This window comes from Gossypium arboreum, chromosome 1 (genome assembly GCF_025698485.1).
Source record: "Gossypium arboreum isolate Shixiya-1 chromosome 1, ASM2569848v2, whole genome shotgun sequence".
Taxonomy (NCBI): domain Eukaryota; kingdom Viridiplantae; phylum Streptophyta; class Magnoliopsida; order Malvales; family Malvaceae; genus Gossypium; species Gossypium arboreum.
The window spans coordinates 2,765,331-2,780,203 of NC_069070.1; the positions used below are offsets into that span (position 1 = coordinate 2,765,331).

At 29.9% G+C, this 14,873-nt stretch overlaps 2 protein-coding genes across 2 annotated transcripts; one reads left to right on the top strand and one right to left on the bottom strand.

Moving 5' to 3' along the window:
• The first annotated feature begins 1,387 nt into the window (after positions 1-1,387).
• Positions 1,388-3,322, top strand: LOC108483598 (bifunctional dTDP-4-dehydrorhamnose 3,5-epimerase/dTDP-4-dehydrorhamnose reductase). The gene is made up of 2 exons (XM_017787081.2): positions 1,388-1,932; positions 2,561-3,322. Exons 1-2 carry the CDS (start codon positions 1,483-1,485, stop codon positions 3,011-3,013), a joined length of 903 nt encoding a protein of 300 aa, XP_017642570.1. The 5' UTR covers positions 1,388-1,482; the 3' UTR covers positions 3,014-3,322.
• Positions 3,323-9,805: 6,483 nt separating this feature from the next.
• On the bottom strand, positions 9,806-13,556 carry LOC108483549 (hydroxymethylglutaryl-CoA synthase). The gene is made up of 12 exons (XM_017787005.2): positions 13,291-13,556; positions 12,687-12,793; positions 12,393-12,525; positions 11,945-12,088; positions 11,676-11,834; positions 11,381-11,454; positions 11,178-11,253; positions 11,018-11,073; positions 10,840-10,927; positions 10,615-10,755; positions 10,372-10,521; positions 9,806-10,270 (listed from the first exon to the last, which is right to left on the bottom strand). The coding sequence occupies exons 1-12, from the start codon at positions 13,351-13,353 to the stop codon at positions 10,064-10,066; spliced, it is 1,398 nt and encodes a 465-aa protein (XP_017642494.1). The 5' UTR covers positions 13,354-13,556; the 3' UTR covers positions 9,806-10,063.
• Positions 13,557-14,873: the final 1,317 nt, after the last annotated feature.

The window sequence follows — 14,873 nt, forward strand, 5'->3', positions numbered from 1 at the left end:
TACAGATTCGTGACGTCCAAAGTTGTTTCATAAAAAAATTGAATTGTAAAAGAGAAGGGAAAAGAGAACTTTCGATTGGTGCAGACAATATAAATAGTAAAAAGTCATATAACAACGATTTTAACAGTTTGTGATTTAAATGAAAATTTTTAAATAATTCAGTGACTAAAACAAAAACTTACCTATAATTTAATGATTAATAGTATAATTTACTCTATTATTATAATGATGTAATGATCACATTTAAAATTATACAAATTACGTCCTCCCCTACCTCATATATATTTAGTCAACTTTATTAGAAAACAATAATAAAAAGAACACGAAAACAAAATTAAAATATAGAGGTAGGAAGGCAAATATCAACTCAAATATTAGTATTTCTTTTTCGTTTATATAAATTAATTATGATTAGCAAGTGATAAATAAAGTTAGTGTATTATGAATTTTAACTCGATTGATATTAGTATTATTATTAATTTAGGAAGATTTTAGTTCGAGTGTGCTAAAGCGTATTATTCTCTTATTTAAAGGTTGAGGAGGAATTATGCTTAGTTTTAGGCATTATATAAATATATATATATATATATATATATATGATAATAATTTATAATGAGATTAATGTTAAAAAATTTAATATTTAATATTTTACGAAAGATAATAATTTATAATGGAATTAATGTTAAAAATCTAATATTTAATATTTTACGAAAGAAAAAGAGAGGACACTTTTATTCCCATAAAGAAAAACTTAACAACAGAAAACTAATGTGGAAGCGACTCTTAAGCTCATGAATTAATCATGATGAGCTTTACAATTTTACACTAAAATTCGTTTTATTATTTGAAATTTAATTTATTATTATTTTAGGAATTTGATTTATTTATTTTTAGAATATTCAATTGGTAATGAAGTAAATTTTGTTTTTGTTAAATTTATTAATATGACATTATGAAATAAAAAGAATTTCATTAGATTGTCATGTAATAACGAGAATGACTTTAACTAAATTTTTTAACAATATTAATAATTAGATTTGTATTTTAAATTTTAAAATAAAAAAACTAAATACTTGGAATAAAAAATGATTTAGGGTATATTTTAATTAAAATTATTTATATTTATATAAAAAAAGCCTAATTTGATATTCGATCCCCCAATTGGTCGAAAATATTATTAATTGACTTTTGTTAAATTTAAATAAGTATAGATGTTAATTTTTTAAATCAGATATTTGAATATTAAAATATTACATATTTAAATTTAATTAAAATTAATTAGCAGGGAGGGAGTAAATTTTTGGGAAAAAGGACTAATTTTAAAATTATAAAGAGTATAGGGACTAAGAGAAAAATTAAGTAAAAAATTAATGGCCTCATCATTTCTGTATATAAATACATATCTGTGAATTGCCCACTCCCTCAAATTCAAACCCTGCATTTTCAACCAAAAAATTCAAAAAAAAAAATTCTAAATAAGTGATGGGGTTTCCGGCAAATGGCTCATCGGACAAACCATTGAAGTTCCTGATCTACGGTCGAACCGGTTGGATCGGTGGTTTATTAGGCAAACTCTGCGAATCCCAGGGAATCGATTACGAGTATGGCTCCGGCCGTTTGGAGAACCGGATTTCACTTGAGTCCGACATAGCCAACGTGAAACCGACCCATGTATTCAATGCCGCCGGTGTCACCGGTCGTCCGAACGTCGATTGGTGCGAATCCCATAAGGTCGAGACCATCAGAACCAATGTGGTCGGGACCCTTACCCTCGCTGACGTTTGCAGAGACAAAGGCCTCATCTTGATTAATTATGCTACAGGTTGTATCTTTGAGTACGATGAGACTCATCAGATCGGAACGGGTATCGGGTTTAAGGAAGAGGATACTCCGAATTTCATCGGTTCCTTTTATTCTAAGACCAAAGCTATGGTAAGCAAAGCTTCAATTATGTTATTAGATCTGATAATTTGTTTATTTGATCTGTTCTTTTTCATATGGGTATCCTTTCAGATCTTGTGATTTCATTGAAATGTTGTTGGGTTTTGTTTATGATTGATCGATTTGTTTGTTTAATGCAAGAAAGTTCTAATCTTTATTGATAATTTCATTGTTTTCACATTCAAAGTATTCATATTTGCTTATTGCATCTATTGGTATTGATCTCACTTGGATCTGCATTGCAAGGCCCTGTACTAATCTTAATACTAAAGAGTTACATTGCATTTTGCCCCGCTATTTGAAAAATGGGCAAATTAGTCCTTGTAAATAAGATCAAAGAGCTAACTGGTCTTTTTTGTTAAAATTTCATCTATTTGTATTGTAAAGATCAGTTTTTAAAAACTAAGTTAACAAAAAGATCAGTTTGCTCTTTGATTTAACATATAGGGACTAATTTGCTCATTTTTTGAGTAAAGGGGTAAAATGCAACTCGACTCTTAGTACAGGGGCCTTTATTGAACTTTTAGCATTGCCTTCCTTTTGTTGTAGTTTAATGTATTTAGATCTGAATTGTGCTCTTGTTCTAATAATGGGATCTTTGTTAATGATTCAAAAAAAGGTGGAGGAATTGCTCAAGAATTATGAAAATGTATGTACCTTGCGAGTTAGAATGCCTATTTCATCGGATTTAGCCAATCCCCGAAACTTCATCACAAAAATAACTCGGTACGATAAAGTGGTTAACATTCCTAACTCGATGACCATCCTCGATGAGCTTCTTCCGATTTCCATCGAGATGGGAAAGAGGAACTTGACCGGCATTTGGAACTTTACAAACCCGGGAGTGGTCAGTCACAATGAGATATTAGAAATGTACCGTGACTACATTGACCCTAACTTCACCTGGAAGAACTTCAATCTCGAGGAGCAGGCCAAAGTTATCGTAGCCCCTAGAAGCAACAACGAACTCGATGCCACCAAATTGAAGACAGAATTCCCTGAGCTCCTTTCGATTAAAGAGTCTCTTATTAAGTATGTATTCGAACCGAATAAGAAGACTGGTGGAGCTTGATCAGTTACTTTGCCTGATAAAAAGTTTGTCTTCAAAGGTAAACTATGTGAGACTAGTTGAGCTTGAGATTTTAGGTTATGAATTCATTGATTTTCCTCTCTTTTTTTTATCATCTTGTTTATGAATTTGGTTCGTGTGGGTCGATATGGATGGTGATAACCTCGGCCGATACGCACGCATGCCTCTTCCCAGATGACTCGAAAGATTGCTGGTATTTTGTATTTGAATGTTGTATTCATATATGAACATTTGAATAAGTCAGTTGGAAATGGTTTTATCTGGTAATGAATATGCATTTTGAGTTTTATATTTGGTATTTGCCTCCTTTGCTTGGCTTCATCTTTTGGCTCGTGTTCAATTTAGTCTATTTTTCTTGTTTCATTTAGCACAACACCTTAATGTGGTAGATATTTTGGTCAAAACGTTTCATTTTGAATTGAAATTGGGTTTGCAAAATACCCAATTTAATACCATAAACTAGAACCACTTTCCTTAAAGGTTATGGAAATTGCCTCTTTATAGATTTATTCAAGGTTAAAATATGCCCTCATTATTTATATTCTTCACAAATTTATTTTTAAGAATGTAGTCTCTTTATTTTCTAAAGTTCAATCATTAAGATGGTTAAAATTTTTGGTTAGAATGTGATTTTTGAATTTAACAAAATAATTTTAATATTATTAACAATTGAACTTGAATTTTGAAATTTGAAAAGTAAAACAATTGAATTTTAAAAATAAAAATACAAAAATTAAATTCTAAATTTATAAATAATACATTGGCTTATGATATATTTTAACAATTATATAATTACCATCAAAAGTAATATTTCAATTGTAAGGCACGTTATATTTCCAATGAGAGAATACAAGTTCGAACTTTGAATATGATTTTATTGAGAGGTGTAATCACAAACCTCGGAGATAAACCAAGTTGTAGAACAAATTTATATTAGATAATGCAATTATTTGATTTAATCTTTTACCAAATTAATATTTAGATATTATTTTATATTGATACCACAATGATTTAACTTTAATTTTTTTTATCAATTCAATATAGGCAACCCCAACTTCATTTGTATACCCAAATTTTTTGATGTTATAGAGAAGTAGTTATACACCTATAACAACGTCTGAAACATTTATAACAAATATTTAATATTTGGATCATATTTAAATTTTCTTAAAATTTCAAATCTAAAATCTATAATATATTATTAATACTATTAATTAGTGAGATTTAGATCATATCTTTAATAAATTTTATAAATATAAATTCATTTATTAAATATTATATTTACTTAATAAAATATTATTAATATATTTTATATAAAATTTAAAAATCTTATTAAAATAGCATTTCAACTAAAAATTATTATTTTTATTTTAACTTAGAAATAAAATTAATTTTACTAAAACATGTGACAAGAGGCGATATAAAGAACTATTTTAATAAAGAGTGTACTTCATACGGTTGTTACTATTATAGATAAAAGTTGTTATAGATAATAAAAATAAAACATAAAAATTAATTCTACATCAGACTTAATTATTATAATAAAATGTCGCTACAAAGAGTGGTTGTTATAGAGAATGCCGACTTTATCTAAATACTGTTTTGTATTAGTTTATCAAATTAAACTATAAATATTATCAAAATTATCATTAAAATTTACAAATTCTATACAAGAAGACAAATTAAATTTTTTTGAAAACTTTGAGAGGGCATACATAAAATTGCCACAATTTTAGATAATGATTATACAGTTAAAATAAAATTGGAAAAAATAAAACTTAATAGGGGTTAAAATGAAATTTAACAACATTTAGGTTGTTAGCCTGGCCTCTGCCGACAGTCTAAATTCTTCCTTGTTTGTCGCACTGAGATAAATCCTATAGGGATGACCAGTTTTTTCTTTTACCTTCAACATTGAAATCTAAATCTTTTGTGGTCCATTTTGTTATTTGAACATAAAATCATTACACCTACAAAATTCAAAAGGTTAACACCCTAATACTGATGTTAATGTAATGATGGAGATTGTTAATTCTATTTTTGTACTACTTATATTGGTCCGGGACAAAACGATTCGATAGTAAATCAAAATAATAAATTTTAAGTTTTGTTTTGGTGTAAATTTTGATTGGTGTTTATTGTATTGGTATGTATCGATTGATTTTACCTGTACCAATTGGAATATGATGTACGGTCAGTACAAATAAAAATGAATTTTAAATTTATTTTTATTATTATTTACGTTGAATTTATTCAATCACGGATTATTATATGCATAGTATTAGATGATATCATTTTTAATTTAAGGAATAATTTTTCACTTGTTTATTTATGAATTTGTTTATCGATAAATTGTATTTGCAAACCTTATTAAAAATATTTTATATAATTGATTAGCATTTATATTTTATATTTATTTAATTTCATTATTTGATATTTGAATTTGAAATAGTACACCCAAATAGATTAGTAGTTGTACGTAAAAATGATATGTCATTCGGTACAATACTAACTACCTTAAAATGGATATTGAGAATTTAGGTTTGGGTCATTGTGTCATGTGGTATTTTTCGTGATACCTGAATCTTATAGTGACCCGTTTTCTCTAAGTCCTCAGCAACTTATGATCTATCGAGTTTCTACGAAAACTTGAATTTATCTAGAGTTTTATTGCATCTTTTATTTCAAATCGTTTAGGAAGAGAATTTCTTGGCGTTTTGAGGCTTCGTTGGTTACAAAACTGAAGTCCTTGACTGCTTTCCTTGTTTTCTATGATTGGGTCAGTGATTTTGATGCCTTTCATCTGAATGGGACTCTTGTTTTCTTTTGTTCAAAACTCAAAAGAGTTGAACTGAATCACTCTCTTCACTTCTGCTTCTCATTGTGTAGCAGAAATATCAGCATCTAAACCAAAGGCAAGATTAGAGGGAATAGTATTCCAATCATGATGGTTTGTATATAACTAAGCTACCTAAACACGAAGTCGACCGTCTTATTAGCATCCCGATGCGAAGAAAATCAGATTTCAACATTAAGTAATCCTTAATTAATAAACCAACCTTCGAAATATTTATGCTAGGCATCCCCAAAGCATTAAATGGCCCCCATGCAATGTGACTCAATAATAAATTTTATCGAAGTGCAGTGATTTTAGTCAAGATAAAGTTTCTCCTATCGAAACAACTTCAACAACATGGGGCTCCATCAAAACCAACGTAAAACTCGTCATCCCTTTAACAAACCAATCGTTACCATCTCCAACAATTGCAACAAAATTCTTTTTTATTTAAAATTTAGTGATTATTGTTGAAAAATATGAAAGACAATCGAGACTGTTTCTATATTTGTGTTGTTGGTAATTTTATTAAACTGAATTTTTAGACTATGTTGATATTGTGAAATGTATTTAGCCCATCAATAAAAATCATATTATTTAAAAAAATATTTATAGAGAATTGGATCACATTGGATCATACTTATCAAATCTCTTGGATCGAAGATATTGGATTGAAACTTTGATATCTTAGATGTAGAGCTGATCATGGGTTTGGCGGCCAATTGGCCGGCCAAGGCCTGCCTCAAAAATGGGAGGGTTTGGGTAAAATATAGGCCCAAAAATGGGCTTGGGCAAAAACGAGGCCCGTTTAAAAACGGGCCGGGCCTCGGTAAGAGTTTTTGGCTGGGCCGGCCCGCCCGCCCAATTATATATTAATATATTTTTTATTTTATTTTTAATTATTTTAAATTTTAATATAACTATTTTTATTATATTGTTAATTTGTGTATTGTTTTAAGAATTGTTTTAGTATTATTTTTATTTGTTTTAATATTTATTTTATGTTTTTAAATATATTTGATTTATTATATTTTAAATTTTTTATTTAATGAAATAAGAAAAAAAATAATATGGGCCGGGCTCGGGCTTAGTAATTTTATTTCGGGCCGGGCTTGGGCAAAATTTTAGGCCCATATTTCGGGCCGGGCCGGGCCCAGGCCTAGTATACGGGCCTAAAATTTTATTTGAGCCCGGCCCAAACCCGACCCGGCCCGACCCATGATCACCTCTACTTAGATGCCAAGAGTCCTTATTTACATTGTTTGTTATTATTATATTGTATTCAGCTTGGTATGTCTTCTTTATGTTAGCATAGGGGTGAGCGTTCGATCGAATCGAATGAAAAAATTTCAATTTAATCAAGTTTACTAGTCCTATTTTATCATCCTAATTTGATTTGAATTTTTTTTTGAATCGAATTGAATGAAATAAAATTCGAGTCGAGTCGAACCTAATCAAGTGAAATTGTTCGAGTTAAATTAAAAATTAAACATGTCAAATTAAAATCTTTTAGAGTATAACTAATTTCATGTTATAACATATAAATTTAAAACCAAATATATTTGAAAACTTTTTCCAAGCAAAATAATAAAAATTACTTTAGTATGATAAAATTGCATCATTATTTAACTTATTTAGATCCCAAAATTATTGTTCTAGAAAAATTTTAATTTTTAACTCTCTTTACATATTTTTAGATTTTTTGAAATTTTTATAATTTTTAAAATATAAATATTAAATATTTTGAATTTTAAAATTATTTTAAATTATTTTATAATTTTGTTGAGAAACCAATTTGCTCATTTTCAAACTTGACAAGGATCAAAAGGGTTTTTACACTAATTTGTTATTCGAATTATTCGAATTGTAAAATTCAATTCAATTCGAACTCTAAACTCGAATTACTTAGTCGAGTTGACTTGAATAATTCGAATAACTCGAAATTCAAATTTTTTTTCGATTTTTCGAATCAAATTGAGTTTTGGTTACCCCTATGTTAACAAGTATTGAAATATTCTATATAATTGATAGACTTGTATAGGTTATTATACAGAAAGATAGAACACTTAATCTGTTCAAGTGAGCAATTTTATTTTTTATAAGTGCATTGTGATTGTAAAATGTATTATGTTGTGGTTTTACATGCTAAGTTCATAGGGGAAATCTAATGGCTACATCAATCTTCAAGGTGTAAAAGTGAGAAAATTGTCATTATAAGTGTTGAAATTTGTGAATATTTCTCACTAAATTAGGCTTTGCAAATATAGAGAAACTAAACTGTACAAACAATTTTTAAGTCCCTATTTTATTCTTGTTATCCTTAGAGGTGAGCAAAACTCGATTTGATGAGAAAAAATTAATTTTTTTTCAAATTTTGAGTTAATCGAATTGAGTTATTTGAGTAAACTCGAATAAGTAATTTGAGTTTCGAGTTCGAGTCGAGTTGAATTTTACAATTCGAATAATTCAAATAACATATTGATGTAAATATCCTTTTGATCCCTATCAATTTTGAAAATGAGCAAATTGGCCTTTCTCTTAGCAAAAATTTCAAAATAATTTTAAAATTCAAAATATTTATAAAATTTAATATTTATTTTTAAAAAACTCTAAAATTTTAAAAAATTCTAAAAATATATAAAGAAAGTTAAATTTTAAAAATTTCTAAAATAATAATTTTGGGACCTAAATAAGTTAATTAATGATTCAAGTTTATATACTAAAGTATCTTTTTTATTATTATTTTGTTTTGAAAAAGTTTTCAAATATATATAGTTTTAAATTTATGTGCTCTAATCTGAAATTAATTATACTGTAACAAGATTTTAATTTAACATGTTTAATTTTTTTTTTATTGTTGAACATAAGCTTAGAAAATTAAGCGAGCATTCATCCTAATGAAAATTATCATCAGTCACCAGTGACTCTCTCACATAATGCGGAGGATCTTCCAAGATAACCAGCTGCTCAATTACACCTCCATCTGCCTTAGCTATGCAATCAGCAACTTTATTGACATTCCTCTGAATATATCAAAATTTGACTTCCCAATTTTTGGAACATCAATCGTGAATTTGTTTAACTTCAGCAACACTACTTACTGTAGCCAACCCGTTACGAATAGTTTCAATCAATATTGCGTTGTCACTCGAACAATTTCATTTCATTCAACTCGATTCGATCGAACATTCACCCCTAATTATCGCAATATTTGATGAAATGATCATTTTCAACCACTTCTACCCAGCATATAACTCAGCCTCAACAACTATTTGAGCCAACAATTATGATATTATTCATGGAAAGAGCTAATTGGCTGAGATGGATAAATAAGCTTTTTTTAATGTATTAATGGTTGAATGATTAAACAATTTTCATATTCAAATATTAAAATGCACCACCAAAATAGATATAATCATCAAATTTATTAGAACAAAAATCAAATTTATGAGAACAAAATTAACTTAATTTTTTTTTACTAAGGTATCCTGTAAAGATTAATTTTTTGAGGCTCATGACAACCTCTTCCTCAACGTAACAATGCCATTTCTAAAATTTGAATAGAGTTACCCCACTTTTCTTTGAAGATACATTGCACTCTCATTATAATGAGAGATTCGGTTTTTTTCATTGGTTTAAGACACTTTACATGGCATGGGAGCTGAGCTGGAAGTGTAAGAATGACAAGTGGAGGGTCCCTCTTGATGACCATGAACATGTGACCATCAGCTGTCAACAACACAGACAGGGTCTACTCTCCACCAATATATTTGCAGAGCTGTGTCAGAATGGTATCAAAAATGTCCTTTACAGAGTTTTAATCACTTGATTTTCTTTCATTCTGAAATCTAAAGTGGTCCCATGAAAACATAACAATCTTCATTACCACTAAATATTTATTACCAAGATAATAGCCCTTGAACCTACAACAATGGAGCTTTGCTGAAATAAAAATATCTTATATTATCATCAAAGAGATTGCCAACTAGCTTTGGGTTTTAACATATCTTGCTCTAGAAAAATAACTTATTACAAGATAAAATGAAAAGAAAATTAATGCTGAAATTGATGCTGAATCAAACTATTTTTGCTTTTTGCTTTTTAACATACACATGGAACCCAGTATTTTGGTACTCACAAACACATCTAACAAAAATGCTTTCTTCATTGCATTGGGGGCATGATAAATCTGTTCACTAATGACCGTTGGCAATGGAACCATTGTCGCAAGCAGCAAAGTCCCCGTCTTTCTTTGCGTAGAATCTCCGGTACATGGAATCAACTTCGGTGAGGTAGTATGTTCCGGGAGACAAAAGGCTACAGTCTTTGCTTGTCACGAAATCCTTGGCTCCATACCTATGCTCCATGAGCTTCATAGTCTCAACAAACTTCTCAGGGGGAAACTGCAGAAAACAACTCGGTTACAATCCAAAACTCAGGCAATGAAGGTTGTAGAATGACCATGTACTTCTTATACAGGCTAGAACAGAAGTGCAAGAATTACCTCGTGCCTTGACTTCAATTTCCCACCTACATTCATCACCGATGCAATGTTCGATAGGCTAAAGGGATGTTGACCTTCATGGAATCGCAATGAAAACATTGTGGCAGTTAAACCACTTCCGTAAGAGAATAAAATCACCCGCTTTCCTGCCTGCATGTTATTAAATATATCAGATGTGAATGGAAATAGAGCAGAGATTGAAGATTTTCATTTTTATTTTCGAAAAGAGATGCAATAAATTACCAATTCACTGTGTTTGTTGTGAATAAGGGATGCAAAGGCAGCATAAAGAGATGCAGTATACATGTTGCCAACTTGCTTTGGTATCAAGGTAGTTGGTTGCACCTTGGCATCGTAAAGGGACTTTGAAGCTTGTTGGGATGCCTGCAAATGCACAGTAATGATCGGTATCAGCATGAAGTTCTATTATGTCAAATCTTAGAATTGTTATGAAAGTTCAAAATAGACCTTCTCAAGATCCCGGTTTTGGTAGCTTTCGTCACCGGTCAAAGTTGAAAATGGAGCCAGTTTTTCCTTGGTAATTTCATCGACAGAACTACAAATTTAGGTAAACCGAGTAAATAACACCAAACAGAGATGATATGGTAAGTATAATCTTTGAAGTCATCAAAGAAAAGGAAAAAACCTGGCGTTCCTCAAGAAGTCATTGAACAACAAACGAGAAAAACTTTTCTGCACGAGCTGCAGCAGTTGAAACAGAAAAAGTTATCAGAGACATTCCAAAATTCCCGTTATTAAATGAAAGAAAATTTATTGATTTATCAATAGCAGCTCAAATTAGCTACCTTGTTATAAGGAGAATGGAATACGAAGTACGCAGCATCAGAAAGAGAAAACTGTTTGCCCTCTAGTTTCTCGTACCTGCAGCGACACATAGTGGCTTTAGCCAAGCATAACTAGTCTAAATTCCACATTTACAAAGAAAACAGAATATATCGGCCGAAAAGGAAAAAGACAAAATGCTTCGATTACTTCTAAAATGACTTACTTGTGACAGAAATATTTGTAGCAAGTATCGAGAGCCATGAGATAGCATGTTTGAGAAAGTTTCCCATCGACAACCTATGCATGTCAATGGATAGAATCATTTACTGAAACAAGAATTCTTAACGAACAAGAATAGCATAATTGATTATTATGTAATTATATGATTGCTATAAACAGTCGTTTTTGAAATTTGTCCTCGGAACTTCATCATATACATAATCCTAATGACGACAATGATATGAACAATTATTTCCCATACAAGTAGAAAAACTTTACAGGCAATTTGGTTGCATTACCGGATATTCACTAGCAAGGTTAGGCTTGTAAAAGTCATAGGCATGGGACATATGACTTCCCCGTAATTTGCTTTCAAAAGCAATAGGAGCATCAGGCCCTATTAGCATGGCAATTGCCGCTGCTCCTCCAGTCGGCCGGGCAGGTCCTTCTGCATAGACCTGAAAACAAAAGTCCGGTAAGAAAACCAAAAACAAAAAATTGCGCTTGTAGACCGTAGCCGGAAAAAGATAGGGAAATTTCGCAATAACAGTACAGGAAACGAGCATACCGCACTGTCAGTACAAACAACAAGACCATATCGTCCATCCCATGAACTACTTTCAACCCAATTGACACAGTTAAATAGAGCTGCAGTCCCTCCATAGCATGCATTAGTTGAGTCAACCCCTTCGATGTCAGTGTTTCCAGATTTCTGCTTGTTTAACACGAGAAAAGAGCATAATGTGAAGAACATGCATTTCACCATAAACTGCACCAAAGTTCATCCTAAGAAATAAACAACACATTACAGAACCGCAATCAAACAGGACAGGATGATATCTAAGAGTGATACGGGTGCAATAAAACATGGTTGGACCATGGATTTTCCCAAGAAAAAAGTTCAGGTCACAACGACCGTATAGAGATAACGCCTTTGACAAAATGACCCCATATAATGGCTAGCAGCTAGCAAGGGACAACTATCCTAGATAAGAAATCGTGATGATCGGGGGTACCTCAAAGATTTGCATCAAGAAGGTCTTAATGGACTTGCTCTTGTCGATCACAGTCTCACTACCAACTTCAAGACGGCCGATTTGTTTGGGGTCAATCTTATATTTTGCAAGGAGTGAAGTAACAGCTGTTAAACTGCAGATCAAACATAACCACATTAGTAAAATCGAAGAAAGTGTTCATTTCAACCATCCATACAATGCAAATCTTAGTCATTATTATACATACTGTAAAACAGTATTACGTGATGCTAATAACATATAAGAAGAGTAGATATAAAATGTAGAATTTGTAACCTCATAGAGATAACATCTTCCACTTCTGTACAAAAGGCCATGCAATCTTGTCCAAGTCCAATGGTGTATTTCCCCTTACTAGCACCATCATGAGCCTCCAATGCTTCCTGTTTTGTAGGAAAAAGAAATGAATATCATAAAATTAATCTCATATTACATTAATCTATGAATAAATAACATATCAAATAAAAAGCCATCATTCTACTATAAACTAAAACAAGTATTCATAACCATATGATCATGCAAAACTAGAATTTTTTTTTCTAGGGAAAATTATAATTAACACCCATTGATCCAGTACATATATTCACATCAAACGGTAAGGAATCAAACATAACACTTTAACTGTAATTAGACTTCACCAAATTATAGAGTTCAAATGAGATGAACTTTTCAGATATACAATTAAAAATTCTGAAACAAGAAAAAAAACACCAAGAAAATTAAATTTGGAGGCAATCAGTTTATTCACCATAAATAACCAAAAAAAAAATTTCCACCTTTGACCCATTTTTCTCACTTGAATCAGCTACCCAACCAGAACCCAGAACTCAAAAACTCGAAGAAATTAAAAGGAAAAAAAAAAGGGAAGAGATGAACTCACCTGTTGAACACAGGTAGGAGGGAAGTAGATTTCCATAGCAAGAATTCCCACATTCTTAGCCATTGCTCACTCTAACTATCAAAAAAAAGATGAGCTTTTTCAACAACAACGAAAAAAAGTTGTGTTAATTAATTACTTATATTCTCTCCTTTTTGTGAAAGAGTATTTGATCCCCGAAATTCGCAGAGAGAACCGTTGATGAGGGAAATCAGATGCGGTGTTTTCCGGTATTTATAGGCAAAATGCAGACTTCATGAATTCGTATTACTATTCCCCCTTTGGCCACTGTTGGAAGATATTATGATTCTCTTTTCTACCCTTTCCCGTTTAATTATTTACTTTGATTGCCATCATGTCAGGTTGGAAAATGGTATTTTTTTAGATTTTTGTTTGTCTGGTTTTGCCAGCATTTTCATTGTCTTTTTGTCCCTTTTTTTTATTTTTTTATTTTAATAAAAATAAAGGAAAAATATGTTTGTAACAAAAAAAGTGAATCTATACCTTTAAAAGTTTTTTTCATGATTGATGTTTTTTCTCGTAAAATAAACTCGAGTTTAAATTTGATTCAAAAATTTAATGTGAAATAAATTTTAAATTAGTTAAATAAATTTAAGTTGAGATTTAAATCGAAATTTTTAAAATTAATTACAATAACCATTCTAATTGAATCCGAAATTTTTAAAGGAAATCATGTAGTATGAAATAATTAATAAGGCCAAAATCATGTTCTCATAAAAGTTATTAATTAATATATTTAATATGCATTAATAATGTTTTCTCTTATTAAAAAAATAATAATATTTAAAAAACCCATTTATTTATTTATGGATGGATAATAAAATAAATAAATAATAGCCAAATTGGTTGAATTTGTAAATCAGATGAAATATATATTTTTGTGGGCATTCAAAATTGACAGCATTATAATAATTATTTTAAGAAATAATTAATTTTTTTATTGAGTGTTGAACGGCCCATCCCAAAACTAAGCCGTTGAGTGTTGAAATTTAGGGTTTTAAAAAATTATTTTAAATTTTAAAAAATAATATTTTTCATTTAATATATTAAAATAATGAAAAAATATTAAACATTAAAGTTATATATTAATTAAAATTAATGAATGTTTTACAATTTAATAAATTTTATTTTAATGTATGAGGGAAAAGAAAGGACCCAGTTGGGGGTTGTTGGGAAAATTAGGTCAAGCATGACAGCACGTGACTATGCTTCAAACTGCACGTGGACTGATCGCTGTATTTCACTTTTTATTTTTCATGATAAATTATAATAACAAATATGCTTTGTTTGTTTCTTTAAAAATTATTTTGTATTAAGAATTAAAATGTTTTTTATTTTAGGTTTTATTCATTATTTAGTCCTTAAATTATGTCTGATTTCCAACTTTAGTATCTAATTTATTTTTCATTTTAGTACCTAAACTATCTTTTATTATAGGTTTTAGTCCAAATTTTTAAGAGCGTTCAGAAAACCCAAAAATAAAAAAGAATGAGAAAATTCTTCTTCATTATGCTTTGTTTTCAAACAAAATCTTTCTGATTTTTTTCATTATTCCGATAAATTTT

Coding starts and splice junctions, on each gene's coding strand:
- LOC108483549 (XM_017787005.2), bottom strand. CDS start 13,353: ATGGCTAAGAATGTGGGAATTCTTGCTATGGAAATCTACTTCCCTCCT. Junction 11,835..11,944: donor TTGTTTGTACTGACAGTGCG/GTATGCTCGTTT, acceptor TTTTGTTTTCAG/GTCTATGCAGAAGGACCTGC. Junction 10,522..10,614: donor ACAACAAACACAGTGAATTG/GTAATTTATTGC, acceptor AATAACATGCAG/GCAGGAAAGCGGGTGATTTT.
- LOC108483598 (XM_017787081.2), top strand. CDS start 1,483: ATGGGGTTTCCGGCAAATGGCTCATCGGACAAACCATTGAAGTTCCTG. Junction 1,933..2,560: donor ATTCTAAGACCAAAGCTATG/GTAAGCAAAGCT, acceptor ATTCAAAAAAAG/GTGGAGGAATTGCTCAAGAA.